The 20,347-nt window shown below is 55.3% G+C and overlaps 1 protein-coding gene across 1 annotated transcript in view; it reads left to right on the plus strand.

Moving 5' to 3' along the window:
* Nucleotides 1-858: 858 nt before the first annotated feature.
* sp1 (sp1 transcription factor) overlaps nt 859-20,347 on the plus strand; it is a 91,799-nt gene continuing 72,310 nt past the window's right edge. Inside the window, exons 1-3 of the mRNA XM_070874027.1 lie at nt 859-930; nt 4,366-4,451; nt 14,777-16,310. Coding sequence (XP_070730128.1) covers nt 924-930; nt 4,366-4,451; nt 14,777-16,310 — 1,627 coding nt within the window. The 5' untranslated portion in view covers nt 859-923. The remainder of the gene's footprint in view (nt 931-4,365; nt 4,452-14,776; nt 16,311-20,347) is intronic.

Below are 20,347 nucleotides of genomic sequence, written 5' to 3' on the forward strand. Positions count from 1 at the left end.
GTAAATTTATATTATTTTTTGTGTTTTAATGTTATTTTATGTGAATTTATGTTACTTTGCATCAATTTATGGTGTTTTAATGTTATTTAATGTTATTTTATATGAATTGTTATTTCCACACAAGGCCTCACCTCCCGCCCCCCGCAACCTTCTCATTGGCTGAAACCCGCGCGCAGATTCGCCTTCCGATTGGCCGCAATGCGCCGTCAATCACCCCCTCACCTTCCGCCCCCACCTTTTCCCCTGTTTCCGATTGGCTCACACCCCGAAGCGGGTAAGCCGCCTTCCGATTGGACGCAGCGCGCCGTCAATCACCCACTCAAACCCCCCGCCCCCTCAATTAGCTCCGATTGGCTCACAACCCCGAAAGCGGGAAAGCCGCCTTCTGATTGGTCACAGCGCGCCGTCAATCACCCACTCAATCCCCCGCCCCCTCAATTAGCTCCGATTGGCTTAAACCTGAAAGCGAGAGCCGCCTTCTTATTGGTCACAGCGCGCCGTCAATCACCCACTCAAACCCCCCGCCCCCTCGATTAGCTCCGATTGGCTCACAACCCCGAAAGCGGGAAAGCCGCCTTCTGATTGGACGCAGCGCGCCGTCAATCACCCACTCAAACCCCCCCCGCCCCCTCAATTAGCTCCGATTGGCTCACAACCCCGAAAGCGGGAAAGCCGCCTTCCGATTGGTCGCAGCGCGCCGTCAATCACTCCAGCCCCCGCCCGCTTTGCAGCTGTCAGTCAGCTGGCCAGGGGAGGGAGGGGGAGAGAGAGAGAGAGGGAGGCGTGGCGATTGGCCCGTCCCTCTGCCGCCATTGGTGGGGAAGGCTGTCAGTCAGGAGGCTGGGGCGGCTCGGCACGTCACTACCGGCTGGAGAGCGAGCGGCGAGCGAAGAGAGAGAGCGAGCGAGAGAGAAAGGGCCAGAATGAGCGGTAAGGGCGGGAGGGGGAAAGGAATTAAATGTAAAAAAAAAAAAAATCTCTTCCGAATGGCCGGCAAACGACGCCATCCGCTCGGCCGCCGCGAATGATGAGGTGAACGGCTTGTCCCCGGGCCGGGCCGGCCTTCCTTCACCGAGATAATCGCGCCTGAAAAAAAAACACAGCCGCAGGAGGCTCTCAACAACACCCCCCCCCCAAAAAAACCCCCATCTGGCCCCCAAACACCACGGGGTCTGGTCACTGGGGGCCAAAGGATGTGGTGAAGTGGTCATCGGCTGGCCTTTCAACCCGCACAGCACGCCTCGGAAGCTGCAAGAGAGTGGGTTCCCCCTCCATGGAGGGAGGGAGGGGGGGTCTTCAGTCTTGCTCCAAAAAAACCCCATCCAATCTGGTCCCTCAGGGGCCAGAAGAAAATGTGGTCTGCCTTCCCTTTTCAACCAGATATGACGCTCCAGCCCAGAAGAGGGTTCCTGAGGAGCATCGAGAAGTCTTCAGTCTTGCTCCAAAAAAACCCCATCCAATCTGGTCCCTCAGGGGCCAAAGGATGGGGTGGTTATCCAATCTGGTCCTTCAGGCCAAAAGAAAATGTGGTGGAATGTCTCTTTGAAGGGGCTTCTGCCTTCCTTTTCAACGAGGGATCGCGCCTCGACCCAGAAGAGGGGTTTCCCGAGGGGGGCATCGAGAAGTCTTCAGTCTTGCTCCAAAAACCCCCCATCCAATCTGGTCATTCAGGGGCCAAAAGAAAATGTGGTCTGCCTTCCCTTTTCAACCAGATATGACGCTTCAGCCCAGAAGAGGGTTCCTGAGGAGCATCAACGAGTCTTCAGTCTTGCTCCAAAAACCCCATGCAATTTGGTCATTCAGTGGGGGGCCAAAGGATGGGGTGGTTTGTCTCTTTGAAGGGGCTTCTGCCTTCCTTTTCAACGAGGGATCGCGCCTCAACCCAGAAGAGGGTTCCTGAGGGGCATTGAGAAGTCTTCAATCTTGTTCCAAACCCATCCAATCTGGTCCTTCAGGCCAAAAAAATGTGGTGGAATATCTCTTTTGAAGGGGCTTCTGCACTGCTTTTCAACGAGGGATCGCGCCTCGACCCAGAAGAGGGTTCCTGAGGGGCATCAACGAGTCTTCAGTCTTGCTCCAAAAACCCATCCAATCTGGTCCTTCAGGGGCCAAAGGATGGGGTGGTTATCCAATCTGGTCCTTCAGGCCAAAAAAATGTGGTGGAATGTCTCTTTGAAGGGGCTTCTGCCTTCCTTTTCAACGAGGGATCGCGCCTCGACCCAGAAGAGGGTTCCCGAGGGGGGCATCAACAAGTCTTCAGTCTTGCTCCAAAAACCCCATCCAATCTGGTCATTCAGGGGCCAAAAGAAAATGTGGTCTGCCTTCCCTTTTCAACCAGATATGACGCTTCAGCCCAGAAGAGGGTTCCTGAGGAGCATCAACGAGTCTTCAGTCTTGCTCCAAAAACCCATCCAATCTGGTCCCTCAGGCCAAAAGATGGGGTGGTTATCCAATCTGGTCCTTCAGGCCAAAAAAATGTGGTGGAATGTCTCTTTGAAGGGGCTTCTGCCTTCCTTTTCAACGAGGGATCGCGCCTCGACCCAGAAGAGGGTTCCCGAGGGGGGCATCGAGAAGTCTTCAGTCTTGCTCCAAAAACCCCATGCAATTTGGTCATTCAGCGGGGGGCCAAAGGATGGGGTGGTTTGTCTCTTTGAAGGGGCTTCTGCCTTCCTTTTCAACGAGGGATCGCGCCTCGACCCAGAAGAGGGTTCCTGAGGGGCATTGAGAAGTCTTCAATCTTGTTCCAAACCCATCCAATCTGGTCCTTCAGGGGGGCCAAAGGATGGGGTGGTTTGTCTCTTTGAAGGGGCTTCTGCCTTCCTTTTCAACGAGAGATCGCGCTTCAGCCCAGAAGAGGGTTCCTGAGGGGCATCGAGAAGTCTTCAATCTTGTTCCAAACCCATCCAATCTGGTCCTTCAGGGGCCAAAGGATGGGGCGGTTTGCCTCTTTGAAGGGGGGCTTCTGCCTTCCTTTTCAACGAGAGATCACGCCTCAAAGCTGGAAGAGGTGTTTCAGAAGGTGGACAAAGTGGAAGAGGGTTCCTGGGGGCATCGAGGGAGTCTTCAATCTTGCTCCAAACCCATCCACTCTGGTCATTCAGGGGCCAAAGGATGGGGTGGTTTGTCTCTTTGAAGGGGCTTCTGCACTGCTTTTCAACGAGGAATCGAGCCTCGGCCCAGAAGAGGGGTTTCCCGAGGGGGGCATCGAGAAGTCTTCAGTCTTGCTCCAAAAACCCATCCAATCTGGTCCTTCAGGGGCCAAAAGAAAATGTGGTCTGCCTTCCCTTTTCAATGAGGGATGGTGCTTCAGCCCAGAAGAGGGTTCCTGAGGGGGGCATCGAGAAGTCTTCAGTCTTGTTCCAAACCCATCCAATCTGGTCATTCAGGGGGGCCAAAGGATGGGGTGGTTTGCCTCTTTGAAGGGGCTTCTGCGTTCCCTTTTCAACGAGAGATCGCGCTTCAGCCCAGAAGAGGGTTCCTGAGGGGCATCGAGGGAGTCTTCAGTCTTGCTCCAAAACCCATCCGGGCTGGTCCCTCAGGCCAAAAAAATGTGGTCTGCGTTCCTTTTCAACAAGATATGACGCTTCAGCCCAGAAGAGGGTTCCTGAGGGGCATCGAGGGAGTCTTCAGTCTTGCTCCAAACCCATCCAGGCTGGTCATTGGGGCCAAAAAATGTGGTGGAATGCCTCTTTGAGGGGGGCTTCTGCACTGCTTTTCAACGAGGGATCACGCCTCGGCCCAGAAGAGGGTTCCTGGGGTCATCAAGGAGTCTTCAATCTTGCTCCAAACCCATCCAATCTGGTCATTCGGGGCCAAAGGATGTGGTGGAATGTCTTTTTGAGGGGGCTTCTACATTCCTTTTCAACGAGAGATCACGCCTCAAAGCTGGAAGGGGGTGTCAGAAGGTGTACAAAGTGGAAGAGGGTTCCATGGGGGGCATCAAAGGGGTCTTCAGTCTTGCTCCAAACCCATCTAGTCTGGTCATTGGGGCCAAAAGATGTGGTGGAATGCCTCTTTGAGGGGGGCTTCTGCGTTCCTGTTCAACGAGCTATGATGCCTCGGCCCAGAAGAGGGTTCCTGGGGGCATCAAGAAGTCTTCCGTCTTGCTTCAAACCACCATCGGATTTGCCGACTTGGGCAAAAAAAGATGCACCGAGATGGCACGCCTCGAACCTTCTCGACAAGGAGAGTCCCAATTTTGGTCCGAGCTCCCGTCGCATTTGGGGTGGAATTTAATTTCCTTTTGGGGAGGGAGGGGACGCGCTTGCGATCGTGAAAGCGCGATGGTGTGGGAGGTGATGCCCAATTGCAAGATGTCTTCGTAATTTTTTTCTCTCTCTCTCTCGCTCTCTCTCCCGTTTTCAGATCAGGACCAAGCGGACGACATAGCCGAGTTGGTGGTTGAAAATGCGAGTGGATATGTACAGCACAACAGTACAACCTCCAACCAGGTAACGTCATGTAGAAATTGTCTTTTTTTTCCTCCGCCCCCCCCACCAAGCAGCAGTTGTCCATTTTCCTTTGCAGGGTACGAGAGGCGAGTGGAGATCGGGAAAGGAATGGAGCGCGTATCTGCCCGTGTTGCGTTCCGCCCCCTTAGAGTCGGGTGCACTGCTCACCTCCTTTCCTCCGTACCTGAGAACGACCAAACGTTTTGATCACCTTACTTAAGGAAGGATGTACTAGCCTTGGAGGGGGTACAGAGACAATTCACGAGGCTGATTCCGGAGATGAGGGGGTTACCTTATGATGATAGATTGAGTAGACTGGGTCTTTACTCGTTGGAGTTCAGAAGGATGAGGGGTGATCTTATAGAAACATTTAAAATAATGAAAGGGATAGACAAGATAGAGGCAGAGAGGTTGTTTCCACTGGTCGGGGAGACTAGAACTAGGGGGAACAGCCTCAAAATACGGGGGAGCCAATTTAAAACCGAGCTGAGAAGGAATTTCTTCTCCCAGAGGGTTGTGAATCTGTGGAATTCTCTGCCCAAGGAAGCAGTTGAGGCTAGCTCATCGAATGTATTCAAGTCCCAGATAGATAGATTTTTAACCAATAAGGGAATTAAGGGTTACGGGGAGCGGGCGGGTAAGTGGAGCTGAGTCCATGGCCAGATCAGCCATGATCTTGTTGAATGGCGGAGCAGGCTCGAGGGGCTAGATGGCCTACTCCTGTTGCTAATTCTCATGTTCTTATACGGCCCCTCGAGCCTGCTCCGCCATTTAATACGACCGTGGCTGATCCGATCATGGACTCAGCTCCACTTCCCCGCCCGCTCCCCATAACCCTGGAGTACTGCGTGCAGTTTTAGTTTCCGTATTTACGGAAGGATACACTTGCTTTGGAGGCTGTTCAGAGAAGGTTCACTCGGTTGATTCCGGAGATGAGGGGGTTGACTTATGAGTAGGTTGGGCCTCGACTCATTGGAGTTTAGAAGAATGAGAGGTGATCTTATCGAAAAGTGGAAGATTATGAGGGGGCTCGACAAGGTGGATGCAGAGAGGATGTTTCCACTGATGTGGGCAAATCTAGACTCTAACCCTTCACTCACTTGTCGTTTAAGAATCTGTCTATCTCCCGCCTTAAACATGTTCAATGTCCCAGCCTCCATAGCTCTCTGGGGCAGAGAATTCCACAGATTTACAACCCTCTGAGAGAAGAAATTCCTCCTCATCTCAGTTTTAAATGGGCGGCCCCTTATTCTAAGACCATGCCCCCTAGTTCTAGTCTCCCCCATCAGTGGAAACATCCTCTCTGCATCCACCTTGTCAAGCCCCCTCATAATTTTATACGTTTCCATAAGATCAACTCTCATTCTTATGAATTCCAATGAGTAGAGGCCCAACCTCCTCAACCTTTCCTCATAAGTCAACCCGCTCATCTCCGGAATCAACCAAGTGAACCTTCTCTGAACTGCCTCCAAAGCAAGTATATCCTTTCGTAAATACGGAAACCAAAACTGCACGCAGTACTCCAGGTGTGGCCTCACCAATACCCTGTATAACTGGAGCAAGACTTCCCTGCTTTTATACTCCATCCCCTTTGCAATAAAGGCCAAGATACCATTGGCCTTCCTGATCACTTGCTGTGCCTGCATACTATCCTTTTGTGTTTCATGCACAAGTAACCCCCAGGTCCCTCTGTACTGCGCATTTTGTAGTCTCCTTATTAGTTCCCGGGCTGTGACCGTCGCTGGCAAGGCCGGGCATTTATTGCCCACCCCTAATTGCCCCTTGAGAAGGTGGTGGTGAGCCGCCTTCTTGAACCGCTGCAGTCCGTGTGGTAAAGGTGCTCCCACAGTGCTGTTAGGGAGGGAGTTCCAGGATTGTGACCCAGCGACGATGAAGGAACGGCCGATATATTCCCAAGTCGGGATGGTGTGTGACTGGGAGGGGAACGTGGAGGTGGTGGTGTTCCCATGGACCTGCTGCCTTTGTCCCTCGAGGCGGGTAGAGGTGGCGGGTTTGGGAGGTGCTGCCGAAGAAGCCTTGGCGAGTTGCCGCGGTGCATCTTGTAGACGGTGCACACTGCAACCACGGTGCGCCGGTGGTGGAGGGAGTGAGTGTTGGAGGTGGTGGAGGGAGTGAGTGTTGGAGGTGGTGGAGGGAGTGAGTGTTGGAGGTGGTGGAGGGAGTGAGTGTTGGAGGTGGTGGAGGGAGTGAGTGTTGGAGGTGGTGGGGAGCGTGGCCCATCGAGCGGCCTGCTTTGTCCTGGATGGTGTCGAGCTTCTCGAGTGTTTGTTGGAGCTGCAACTCATCCAGGCAAGTGGGGAGTGTTCCATCACACTCCTGACTTGTGTCTTGAAGATGGTGGGAAGGCTTTGGGGAGTCAGGAGGTGAGACACTGGCCACAGAATACCCAGCCTCTGACCTCTTGTTGCCGTAGTGCTGATCCACTTAAGTTTTCTACAATCATAGAAATGTACAGCACGGACGGAGACCATTCGGCCCATCGTGTCCGTGCCGGCCGACCAAGAGCTACCCAGCCTAATCCCACTTTCCCGCTCTCGGTCTGTAGCCCTGTAGGTTACGGCACTTCAAGTGCACATCCAAATGTGGTGAGGGTTTCTGCCTCTACCACCCTTTCAGGCCGTGAGTTCCACCCCAGGCCCCCACCGCCCTCTGGGTGAAGACATTTCCCCTCAAATCCCCTCTAAACCTCCCCCCAATTACTTTCAATCTGTGCCCCCTGGTTGTTGACCCCTCTGCCAAGAGAAACGGGTCCTTCCTACCCACTCTATCCAGGCCCCTCATCATTTTATACACCTCAATCAGGTCTCCCCTCAGCCTCCTCTGTTCCAAAGAAAACAACCCCAGCCTATCCAATCTTTCCTCACAGCTAAAATTCTCCAGTCCAGGCAACATCCTGGTAAATCTCCTCTGTACCCTCTCCAGTGCAACATCCTGGTAAATCTCTTCTGTACCCTCTCCAGTGCAACATCCTGGTAAATCTCCTCTGTTCCCTCTCCAGTGCGACATCCTGGTAAATCTCCTCTGCACCCTCTCTAGTGCAACATCCTGGTAAATCTCTTCTGTACCCTCTCCAGTGCAACATCCTGGTAAATCTCCTCTGTACCCTCTCCAGTGCAACATCCTGGTAAATCTCCTCTGTACCCTCTCCAGTGCAACATCCTGGTAAATCTCCTCTGCACCCTCTCCAGTGCAACATCCTGGTAAATCTCCTCTGTACCCTCTCCAGTGCAACATCCTGGTAAATCTCCTCTGTACCCTCTCCAGTGCAACATCCTGGTAAATCTCCTCTGTACCCTCTCCAGTGCAACATCCTGGTAAATCTCCTCTGTACCCTCTCCAGTGCAACATCCTGGTAAATCTCCCCTGTACCCTCTCCAGTGCAACATCCTGGTAAATCTCCTCTGCACCCTCTCCAGTGCAACATCCTGGTAAATCTCCTCTGCACCCTCTCCAGTGCAACATCCTGGTAAATCTCCTCTGTACCCTCTCCAGTGCAACATCCTGGTAAATCTCCTCTGTACCCTCTCCAGTGCAACATCCTGGTAAATCTCCTCTGTACCCTCTCCAGTGCAACATCCTGGTAAATCTCCTCTGTACCCTCTCCGGTGCAACATCCTGGTAAATCTCCTCTGTACCCTCTCCAGTGCAACATCCTGGTAAATCTCCTCTGTACCCTCTCCAGTGCAACATCCTGGTAAATCTCCTCTGTACCCTCTCCGGTGCAACATCCTGGTAAATCTCCTCTGTACCCTCTCCGGTGCAACATCCTGGTAAATCTCCTCTGTACCCTCTCCAGTGCAACATCCTGGTAAATCTCCTCTGTACCCTCTCCAGTGCAATCACATCCTTCCTGTAATGTGGTGACCAGAACTGCACGCAGTACTCCAGCTGTGGCCTAACCAGTGTTTTATACAGTTCAAGCATAACCCTCCCTGCTCTTGTATTCCATGCCTCGGCTAATAAAGGCAAGTATTCCGTATGCCTGCTTAACCACCTTATCCACCTGGCCTGCTACCTTCAGGGATCTGTGGACCTGCACTCCAAGGTCCCTCTGTTCCTCTACAATTCTCAGTGTCCGACCACTTAATGTGTATTCCCTCACCTTGTTAGCCCCTTCCCAGATGCATTACCTCACACTTCTCCGGATTAAACTCCGTTTGCCACTGCTCTGCCCACCTGACCAGTTCATCGATATCTTCCTGCAGTCCGCAACTTTCTTCATTATCAACCACACGGCCTGTTGTAGTGTCATCTGCAAACTTCTTAATCATACCCCCTACATTCAAGTCCAAGTCATTGATGTATACCACAAAAAGCCAGGGACCCAGCACTGAGCCCTGCGGAACCCCACTGGAAATATCCTTCCAGTCACAAGAACATAAGAAATAGGAGCAGAAGTCAGCCATTGGACCCAAATTCCCTCTGTGGCTCTACATTATTCAGTATCTTAGAGGCTGCAGTGTGACTTGGACAGGTTAGGTGAGTGGGCAAATGCATGGCAGATGCAGTATAATGTGGATAAATGTGAGGTTATCCACTTTGGTGGCAAAGACAGGAAGGCAGAATATTATCTGAATGGTGACAGATTAGGAAAAGGGGAAGTGCAACGAGACCTGGGTGTCATGGTTCATCAGTCATTGAAAGTTGGCATGTAGGTACAGCAGGTGGTGAAGAAGGCAAATGGCATGTTGGCCTTCATAGTGAGAGGATTTGAGTATAGGAGCAGGGAGGTCTTACTGCAGTTGTACAGGGCCTTGGTGAGGCCACACCTGGAATATTGTGTTCAGTTTTGGTCTCCTAATCTGAGGAAGGACATTCTTGCTATTGAGGGAGTGCAGCGAAGGTTCACCAGACTGATTCCCGGGATGGTGGGACTGACATATGAAGAAAGACTGGATCGACTGGGCTTATATTCACTGGAGTTTAGAAGAATGAGAGGGGATCTCACAGAAAATTCTGACGGGATTGGACAGGTTAGATGCAGGAAGAATGTTCCCGATGTTGGGGAAGTCCAGAACCAGGGGACACAGTCTAAGGATAAGGGGTAAGCCATTTAGGACCGAGATGAGGAGAAACTTCTTCACTCAGAGAATTGTGAACCTGTGGAATTCTCTACCACAGAAAGTTGTTGAGGCCAGTTCGTTAGATATATTCAAAAGGGAGTTAGATGTGGCCCTTACGGCTAAAGGGATCAAGGGGTATGGAGAGAAAGCAGGAATGGGGTACTGAAGGAATGATCAGCCATGATCTTGTTAAATGGTGGTGCAGGCTCGAAGGGCTAAATGGCCGACTCCTGAACCTATTTTCTACGTACCATTTAATGTGCCAGAATTCCCGATGTCCCGGGCCCATACGATGTTTCTGTGGAGTGTGTACAGACCCAGGAAGGTATTGCAAAAGCCAGTTTTCAGTGCGCAATGCAGATGCGCTGAAATCTGGCTTTTCCAATCTGTGGAGCTAGACAAATCCTCCGCATCTCGGGAGCGAGGACCTTTGTGCGGGCAAGGTTGTGGTATTTACCCATATCTTGCCCGGCAAACGTCCTCAAAAATCTTGCGCCTCATCGAACCAAGCGTATCGCCTACTTTTACATCAGAAATAGGAGCAGGAGTTGGCCATTCGGTCCCTCGAGCCTGCTCCGCCATTTAATACGATCATGGCTGATCCGATCATGGACTCAGCTCCACTTCCCCGCCCGCTCCCCATAACCCTTCACTCCCTTATCGCTCAAAAATCTGTCTATCTCCACCTTAAATATATTCAATGTCCCAGCCTCCACAGCTCTCTGGGGCAGAGAATTCCACAGATTTACAACCCTCTGAGAGAAGAAATTCCTCCTCATCTCAGTTTTGAATGGGCGGCCCCTTATTCTAAGACCATGCCCCCTAGTTCTAGTCTCCCCCATCAGTGGAAACATCCTCTCTGCATCCACCTTGTCGAGCCCCCCCTCATAATCTTATACGTTTCGATAAGATCACCTCCCATTCTTCTGAATTCCAATGAGTAGAGGCCCAACCTCCTCAACCTTTCCTCATAAGTCAACCCCCTCATCTCTGGAATCAACCGAGTGAACCTTCTCTGAACTGCCTCCAAAGCAAGTATATCCTTTCGTAAATACGGAGACCAAAACTGCACGCAGTACTCCAGGTGTGGCCTCACCAATACCCTGTATAACTGTAGCAAGATTTAATGTGGGAAAGTGTGAGGTCATAGAAACATAGAACCCATGCACTTTGGCAGAAAAAAAAATCAAAGAGCAAGTTATTTAAATGGAGAAAGATTGCAAAGTGCCGCAGTACAGCGGGACCGGGGGTTACTTGTACATGAAACACAAAAGGTTAGTGTGCAGGTACAGCAAGTGATCAGGAAGGCCAATGGTATCTTGGCCTTTATTGCAAAGGGGATGGAGTATAAAAGCAGGGAAGTCTTGTTACAGTAAGACAGGGTATTGGTGAGGCCACACCTGGAGTACTGCGTGCAGTTTTGGTTTCCATATTTACGAAAGGATATACTTGCTTTGGAGGCAGTTCAGAGAAGGTTCACTCGGTTGATTCCAGAGATGAGGGGCTTGACTTATGAGGAAAGGTTGAGGAGGTTGGGCCTCTACTCATTGGAATTCAGAAGAATGAGAGGCGATCTTATCGAAACGTATCAGATTATGAGGGGGCTTGACAAGGTGGATGCAGAGAGGATGTTTCCACTGATGGGGGAGACTAGAACTAGGGGGCATGGTCTTAGAATAAGGGGCCGCCCATTTAAAACTGATATGAGAAGGAATTTCTTCTCTCAGAGGGTTGTAAATCTGTGGAATTCTCTGCCCCAGAGAGCTGTGGAGGCTGGGACATTGAATATATTTAAGGCGGAGACAGACAGATTTTTGAGCGATAAGGGAGTGAAGGGTTATGGGGAGCGGGCGGGGAAGTGGAGCTGAGTCCATGATCGGATCAGCCATGATCGTATTAAATGGCGGAGCAGGCTCGAGGGGCCGAATGGCCGACTCCTGGCTCCTGTTTCTTATGTTCTTATGTTCAATCTTTCTCCTTCCTAGTCTCTCTCTCTGCAAACCACTTTCTCATTCCCCTTCTCTCGCTCTCTCTCTCTCTCCAAACCACCTGCTCGTTCCCTCTCGCTCTCGTTCCCTCTCTCGCTCTCGTTCCCTCTCTCGCTCTCGTTCCCTCTCTCGCTCTCGTTCCCTCTCTCGCTCTCGTTCCCTCTCTCGCTCTCGTTCCCTCTCTTGCTCTCGTTCCCTCTCTCGCTCTCGTTCCCTCTCTCGTTCTCGTTCCCTCTCTCGTTCTCGTTCCCTCTCTCGTTCTCGTTCCCTCTCTCGCTCTCGTTCTCGTTCCCTCTCTCGCTCTCGCTCTCGTTCCCTCTCTCGCTCTCGCTCTCGTTCCCTCTCTCGCTCTCGCTCCCTCTCTCGCTCTCGCTCCCGTTCCCTCTCCCTCTCTCGTTCCCTCTCCCTCTCTCGTTCCCTCTCTCGCTCTCGCTCCCTCTCTCGTTCTCGTTCCCTCTCTCGCTCCCTCTCTCGTTCCCTCTCTCGCTCTCGCTCCCTCTCTCGCTCCCTCTCTCGCTCCCTCTCTCGCTCCCTCTCTCGCTCCCTCTCTCGCTCCCTCTCTCGCTCCCTCTCTCGCTCCCTCTCTCGCTCCCTCTCTCGCTCCCTCTCTCGCTCCCTCTCTCGCTCCCTCTCTCGCTCCCACTCTCGCTCTCGTTCCCTCTCTCGCTCTCGCTCTCGTTCCCTCTCTCGCTCTCGCTCTCGTTCCCTCTCTCGTTCTCGTTCCCGCTCTCGCTCCCTCTCTCGTTCTCGCTCCCTCTCTCGTTCTCGCTCCCTCTCTCGTTCCCTCTCTCGCTCTCGCTCCCTCTCTCGTTCCCTCTCTCGCTCTCGCTCCCTCTCTAGCTCTCGTTCCCTCTCTCGCTCTCGCTCTCGTTCCCTCTCTCGCTCTCGCCCTCGTTCCCTCTCTCGCTCTCGTTCCCTCTCTCGCTCTCGCTCTCGTTCCCTCTCTCGCTCTCGCTCTCGTTCCCTCTCTCGCTCTCGCTCTCGTTCCCTCTCTCGCTCTCGCTCTCGTTCCCTCTCTCGCTCTCGCTCTCGTTCCCTCTCTCGCTCTCGCTCTCGTTCCCGCTCTCGCTCTCGTTCCCTCTCTCGCTCTCGCTCTCGCTCTCGCTCTCGCTCTCGCTCTCGCTCTCGCTCTCGCTCTCGCTCTCGCTCCCTCTCTCGTTCCCTCTCTCGCTCTCGCTCCCTCTCTAGCTCTCGTTCCCTCTCTCGCTCTCGTTCCCTCTCTCGCTCTCGTTCCCTCTCTCGCTCTCGTTCCCCCTCTCGCTCTCGCTCTCGTTCCCCCTCTCGCTCTCGCTCTCGTTCCCCCTCTCGCTCTCGCTCTCGTTCCCCCTCTCGCTCTCGCTCTCGTTCCCTCTCTCGCTCTCGCTCTCGTTCCCTCTCTCGCTCTCGTTCCCTCTCTCGCTCTCGTTCCCCCTCTCGCTCTCGCTCTCGTTCCCCCTCTCGCTCTCGCTCTCGTTCCCCCTCTCGCTCTCGCTCTCGTTCCCTCTCTCGCTCTCGCTCTCGTTCCCCCTCTCGCTCTCGCTCTCGTTCCCTCTCTCGCTCTCGCTCTCGTTCCCTCTCTCGCTCTCGCTCTCGTTCCCTCTCTCGCTCTCGCTCTCGTTCCCTCTCTCGCTCTCGCTCTCGTTCCCTCTCTCGCTCTCGCTCTCGTTCCCTCTCTCGCTCTCGCTCTCGTTCCCGCTCTCGCTCTCGCTCTCGTTCCCTCTCTCGCTCTCGCTCTCGTTCCCTCTCTCGCTCTCGCTCTCGTTCCCTCTCTCGCTCTCGCTCTCGTTCTCGCTCTCGTTCCCTCTCTCGCTCCCTCTCTCGTTCCCTCTCTCGCTCCCTCTCTCGTTCCCTCTCTAGCTCTCGTTCCCTCTCTAGCTCTCGTTCCCTCTCTAGCTCTCGTTCCCTCTCTAGCTCTCGTTCCCTCTCTAGCTCTCGTTCCCTCTCTCGCTCTCGTTCCCTCTCTCGCTCTCGTTCCCTCTCTCGCTCTCGTTCCCCCTCTCGCTCTCGCTCTCGTTCCCCCTCTCGCTCTCGCTCTCGTTCCCCCTCTCGCTCTCGCTCTCGTTCCCCCTCTCGCTCTCGCTCTCGTTCCCCCTCTCGCTCTCGCTCTCGTTCCCCCTCTCGCTCTCGCTCTCGTTCCCCCTCTCGCTCTCGCTCTCGTTCCCCCTCTCGCTCTCGCTCTCGTTCCCCCTCTCGCTCTCGCTCTCGTTCTCGCTCTCGCTCTCGTTCCCTCTCTCGCTCTCGCTCTCGTTCCCTCTCTCGCTCTCGCTCTCGTTCCCTCTCTCGCTCTCGCTCTCGTTCCCTCTCTCGCTCTCGCTCTCGTTCCCTCTCTCGCTCTCGCTCTCGTTCCCTCTCTCGCTCTCGCTCTCGTTCCCTCTCTCGCTCTCGCTCTCGTTCCCTCTCTCGCTCTCGCTCTCGTTCCCTCTCTCGCTCTCGCTCTCGTTCCCTCTCTCGCTCTCGCTCTCGTTCCCTCTCTCGCTCTCGCTCTCGTTCCCTCTCTCGCTCTCGCTCTCGTTCCCTCTCTCGCTCTCGCTCTCGTTCCCTCTCTCGCTCTCGCTCTCGTTCCCTCTCTCGCTCTCGCTCTCGTTCCCTCTCTCGCTCTCGTTCCCTCTCTCCCTCTCTCGCTCTCGCTCCCTCTCTCGCTCTCGCTCCCTCTCTCGCTCTCGTTCCCTCTCTCGCTCTCGCTCCCTCTCTCGCTCTCGCTCCCTCTCTCGCTCTCGCTCCCTCTCTCGCTCTCGCTCCCTCTCTCGCTCCAAACCATTTTCTCATTCCCCTTCTCTCGCTCTCTCTCTCTCCAAACCACCTGATCGATCCCCTTCTCTCTCTCTCTCTCTCCCTCCAAACCACTTTCTCGTTCCTGTTATGTTAAGGTAAGTGCGTATTTTATTTCTACTCTGCAGCGCTTTGCCTTGGGGGAGGGGGGAGTCCTTCAGCGGAATTTCTGGGTCAGTGTGTGTGTATTAGAACATAAGAATTAGAAACATAGAAAATAGGTGCAGGAGTAGGCCATTCGGCCCTTCTAGCCTGCACCGCCATTCAATGAGTTCATGGCTGAACATTAGCAACAGGAGTAGGCCATCTCGCCCCTCGAGCCTGCTCTGCCATTCAACAAGATCATGGCTGATCTGGCCGTGAGCTATTCCCTTTGCCTTGTTTGCCCTCTCCCGCCTCTGGGCATCGAATTCCATTTACCGCTGTTACTCTTGCTGCCACCTGCCCAGTCCCTTGATATCTCCTTCTCCTTCTTCTTCTTCTTCTTCTTCTCCTCCTCCCGCAGGAATCCCAGCCGTCTCCGCTCGCCTTGCTGGCCGCCACCTGCAGCCGGATCGAGTCCCCCTCGGAGTCCTTGGGCGCCATCCAGCAACAACAACAGCAACAGCAGCAGCAGCAGCAGCAGCAGGTGGCTGGATCGGAGCTGGACCTGAGCACGGCACAGATCACCCATACGGCCAACGGCTGGCAGATGATCATCCCCACCGTGTACGGGGGCAACCCGCTGGAGGGCTCCCCGGACAAGGCTCAGGACGACGACGACTCGTCGGGGCAGGACGCCGGTGGAGGGGGAGGAGGAGGAGGAGGAGGGGGAACGGGAACGGACGGGGAGCTGAAAGGCCGGACTATCGGCGGCAACGGCCAGTACATCGTGTCCTCCTGCACCGGCGGGCTCCAGAACCAGCAGATCTTCACCGGCCTGCCCAGCATCCCGTACCAGGTCATCCCGCAGTTCCAGACGGTGGACGGGCAACAGGTGCAGTTCACCAGCAACGCCACCGCCGGCTCCTCCTCTTGCTCCTCGCCCTCCCCGTCGCACGTCAGCATGCAGCAAGACGCGGCAGGCAACCTGCAGATCGTCACGGCCTCCGGGCCGCAACAGCACTTGGTGTCGGGCGGCAGGACCACCTCGGGAGCGGCCGCCGGCAGCAGCATCATCAGCGCCATTCCCGGGCTGATCGGGCAAATCCAGCAAGGAGCAGCCGCAGGCAGGAGCGCCGTCTCCCTGCCCATCCCAGGCCTGGCCGGCAGCTCCCACTACCTGGCCAACGTGCCCATGAGCCTCAACGGCAACGTGACCCTGGTGCCCGTCGGCAGCATCGCCGCTGCGCCCACGTTGGAGCCGGAAGCCAGCGACAACACCTCTCCCTCCTCCTCCTCCTCCTCCTCCTCCTCGGTGCAGCCCATGCCGGCCGGCGGCCACTTTGCCGGCGGCAGCACTTACGTCACCACCACCACCACCACGGCCGAGGGCAGCGCCCAACTCTCCAAGAGCCGCGCGCACCAGCGCTCGGCCGATTCGACGCAGCTGACGGGCGTGGTGCTCCAGCAGATCCAGCCCAAGGAGGTGGAACAGGGCCAGCAGCAACCGCAGCAGATCTTGCTCCAGCCCCAGATACTCCAGGGGGTCAGCCAGCAGACCCTACAGTCGCTCCAGGCCGCCTCGGGCCAGACCTTCACCGCCCAGGCCATCCCCCAGGAGGCCCTGCAGAACTTCCAGCTCCAGGCCCTGCCCAACTCGGGCCCCATCCTCATCCGGGCGCCCACCATGTCTCTCTCGGGCCAGGTGGGCTGGCAGACGATCCAGCTGCAGGGTTCGCCCTTGCCGGGGCAAGGGGGCAGCGGGCAGACAATCACCCTGGCCAGCCTGCCGCTGGGCCAGGGCCCCGGCTCCCTCCCCTCGGGCACCCTGACCATGAACGCTGCGCAGCTCTCCTCGCTGTCTGGCCTGCAGACCATCAACCTCAACGCCCTGGGGGCGTCGGGCATCCAGGTACACCAGTTGCAAGGAGTGCCGATCACCATCGCCAACGCCACAGGTAATTCACTCGCTCTTCTTGTGCATTCTGACACTTGCATTTCCCCCCCCCCCCCCCCCCCCCCTCACACAGTGACTTGCCAGCAGCTCGGGCATCGAGGGTCAGCACACACACACGCACGCGCGCGCCTCCGACTCAAGGTTGTAGGTTCGAGTCCCGCTCCAGTGGCTTGAGCGCGTAAAATGTCCAGGCTGACACTGCGCTGTCGGATGGGCAGTACTGAGGGAGCGCCGCACTGCGCTGTCGGAGGGGCGGTACTGAGGGAGCGCCGCACTGTCGGAGGGTCAGTACTGAGGGAGTGCCACACTGTCGGAGGGGCAGTACTGAGGGAGCGCCGCACTGTGTCAGAGGGGCAGTACTGAGGGAGTGCCACACTGTCGGAGGGGCAGTACTGAGGGAGCGCCGTACTGTCGGAGGGGCCGTTTTTCGGATTAGGCGTTAAACCGAGGCCCCGTCTGCCCTCCCAGGTAGACGTAAAAGATCCCGGGGCCACTATTTGGAAGAAGAGCAGGGGGAGTTCTCCCCGGTGTCCTCGGGCCAATATTTATCCCTCGACCAACATCACTAAAACAGATGATCTGGGTCATTATCACATTGCTGTGTGTGGGAGCTTGCTGTGCGCTAATTGAGCTGCCGTGTTTCCCACATTTACAACAGCGACCACACTTCAGTAAAAGTGCTTCATTGGGCGCTGAAGCGTTTTGATACATCCAGTGGTGAAAGGCGACATAAATACATGTCCTTTTTCAGTTGTTAAATGTTGGGAGGATTTGGGATTGGTTCGCGATTCACAACGTGGTTGAATAGGCTGCTGGCACTCATTGCACCGGCTCGCGTTGCTGGCGGGGGCGGGAAGCTGTGTGTGAGGTACCTTCGCCGTTTCCGCCCCCCCCCGAGTTAAGTGGAGTTAAATCAAAACTGGAAACTTTACTTCCGAGCAAGGTTGTGAAGTGAAATTAGGATGGGCAGCGGATTCGTCTGGAGTTTTGTAAATCTCACCCCAAAGGCGGTTTACACTCGTAATACCCTTGAAATTTGAGCCTTGGGAACAGGAGGAGGCCATTCAGCCCCTCGAGCCTGTTACATTAGGAACAGGAGGAGGCCGTTCAGCCCCTCGAGCCTGTTACATTAGGAACAGGAGGAGGCCGTTCAGCCCCTCGAGCCTGTTACATTAGGGACAGGAGGAGGCCATTCAGCCCCTCGAGCCTGTTACATTAGGAACAGGAGGAGGCCGTTCAGCCCCTCGAGTCTGTTACATTAGGAACAGGAGGCCGTTCAGCCCCTCGAGCCTGTTACATTAGGAACAGGATGAGGCCATTCAGCCCCTTGAGCCTGTTACATTAGGAACAGGAGGAGGCCCATTCAGCCCCTCGAGCCTGTTACATTAGGAACAGGAGGAGGCCGTTCAGCCCCTCGAGCCTGTTACATTAGGAACAGGAGGAGGCCGTTCAGCCCCTCGAGCCTGTTACATTAGGAACAGGAGGAGGCCGTTCAGCCCCTCGAGCCTGTTACATTAGGGACAGGAGGAGGCCATTCAGCCCCTCGAGCCTGTTACATTAGGAACAGGAGGAGGCCGTTCAGCCCCTCGAGTCTGTTACATTAGGAACAGGAGGCCGTTCAGCCCCTCGAGCCTGTTACATTAGGAACAGGAGGAGGCCCATTCAGCCCCTCGAGCCTGTTACATTAGGAACAGGAGGAGGCCATTCAGCCCCTCGAGCCTGTTACATTAGGCTCAGGAGGAGGCCGTTCAGCCCCTCGAGCCTGTTACATTAGGGACAGGAGGAGGCCGTTCAGCCCCTCGAGCCTGTTCCACCATTCATTGAGATCGTGGCTGACCTGTGACCTAACCCCATATACCCGCCTTTGCCCCATATCTCTTAATACCCTTTGGTTCACAGAAATCTGTCAATGTCGGATTTAAAATTAACAATTGACCCCCAGCATCATTTCCCGTTTGCGGAAGAGAGTCCCAAACCTCTCCCACCCTTTGTGTGTGGAAATGTTTCCCAACTTCACTCTTTAAAGACTCCTGAAGACCTGTTCATCCAAAACTCTGCTGTCCCTGTGTCCTAACTCACACCCAGTCCCACTCACCCATCACCCCCTGTGCTCACTGACCCCGTGTCCTAACTCACACCCAGTCCCACTCACCCATCACCCCCTGTGCTCACTGCCCCGTGTCCTAACTCACACCCAGTCCCACTCACCCATCACCCCCTGTGCTCACTGTCCCCGTGTCCTAACTCGCACCGAGTCCTGCTCACCTATCACCCTCTGTGCTCACTGACCCCGTGTCCTAACTCGCACCGAGTCCCGCTCACCCATCACCCCCTGTGCTTGCTGCCCCCGTGTCCTAACTCTCACCGAGTTCCGCTCACCCATCACCCCCTGTGCTCGCTGCCCCGTGTCCTAACTCTCACCGAGTCCCACTCACCCATCACCCCCTGTGCTCACTGCCCCCGTGTCCTAACTCGCACCGAGTCCCGCTCACCCATCACCCCCTGTGCTCACTGCCCCGTGTCCTAACTCACACCGAGTCCCACTCACCCATCACCCCCTGTGCTCACTGACCGACATCGGCTCCCGGTTGAACAACGCCTCGATTTCAAAATTCTCATCCTTGTTTACAAATCCCTCCATGGCCCCCACCCCCTCCCTATCTCTGTAACCCCCTCCAGCCCCTACACCCCTCCCTATCTCTGTAACCTCCTCCAGCCCCTACACCCCTCCCTATCTCTGTAACCCCCTCCAGTCCCACACCCCTCCCTATCTCTGTAACCTCCTCCAGCCCCTACACCCCTCCCTATCTCTGTAACCTCCTCCAGCCCCTACACCCCTCCCTATCTCTGTAATCTCCTCCAGCCCCTACACCCCTCCCTATCTCTAACCCCCTCCAGTCCCACACCCCTCCCTATCTCTGTAACCTCCAGCCCCTACACACCTCCCTATCTCTAACCCCCTCCAGTCCCTACACCCCTCCCTATCTCTGTAACCCCCTCCAGCCCTACACCCCTCCCTATCTCTGTAACCTCCAGCCCCTACACCCCTCCCTATCTCTGTAACCCCCTCCAGCCCTACACCCCTCCCTATCTCTAACCTCCAGCCCCTACACCCCTCCCTATCTCTGCAACCTCCAGCCCCTACACCCCTCCCTATCTCTGTAACCCCCTCCAGCCCTACACCCCTCCCTATCTCTAACCTCCAGCCCCTGCACCCCTCCCTAAATCTAACCCCCTCCATCCCCTCCACCCCTCCCTATCTCTGTAACCTCCTCCAGCCCCTACACCCCTCCCTATCTCTGTAACCTCCAGCCCCTACACCCCTCCCTATCTCTGTAACCCCCTCCAGCCCTACACCCCTCCCTATCTCTAACCTCCAGCCCCTACACCCCTCCCTTTCTCTGCAACCTCCAGCCCCTGCACCCCTCCCTATCTCTGCAACCTCCAGCCCCTGCACCCCTCCCTATCTCTGCAACATCCAGCCCCTGCACCCCTCCCTAAATCTAACCCCCTCCATCCCCTCCACCCCTCCCTATCTCTAACCCCCTCCATCCCCTCCACCCCTCCCTATCTCTAACCCCCTCCAGTCCCTACACCCCTCCCTATCTCTGTAACCCCCTCCAGCCCCACAACCCCCCCGAGATGTCTGCACTCCTCTAATTCTGCCCTCTTGGCCATCCCTGATTATAATCGCTCCACCATCGGTGGCCGTGCCTTCTGTTGCCTGGGCCCCAAGCTCTGGAACTCCCTCCCCTTTATAAACCTCCCCTCCTTTTAAGACCCACCTTTTTTTAAAACCTCCCTTTTTCGACCAAACCTATGGTCACCCGCCCCTAATATCTCCTCGCGCGTGTGTGTGTGTGTGTATGTGTGTTGGCTGCAGCGTTTAAAACTCTGCCTGATTCATGCTCCTGTGAAATGCTTTGAGGGATATTTCTCAAAGGCCCAGGTTTCCATAGACGCAAGTCTGTTTTTTAAAAAAAAAAGTTAATGGGGGTGGAACGGTCGGGTGGGGGCAACTTGAGCCGGAGGAATTGA

The sequence above is a fragment of the Pristiophorus japonicus genome, unplaced genomic scaffold (assembly GCF_044704955.1).
Source record: "Pristiophorus japonicus isolate sPriJap1 unplaced genomic scaffold, sPriJap1.hap1 HAP1_SCAFFOLD_647, whole genome shotgun sequence".
Lineage (NCBI taxonomy): Eukaryota > Metazoa > Chordata > Chondrichthyes > Pristiophoridae > Pristiophorus > Pristiophorus japonicus.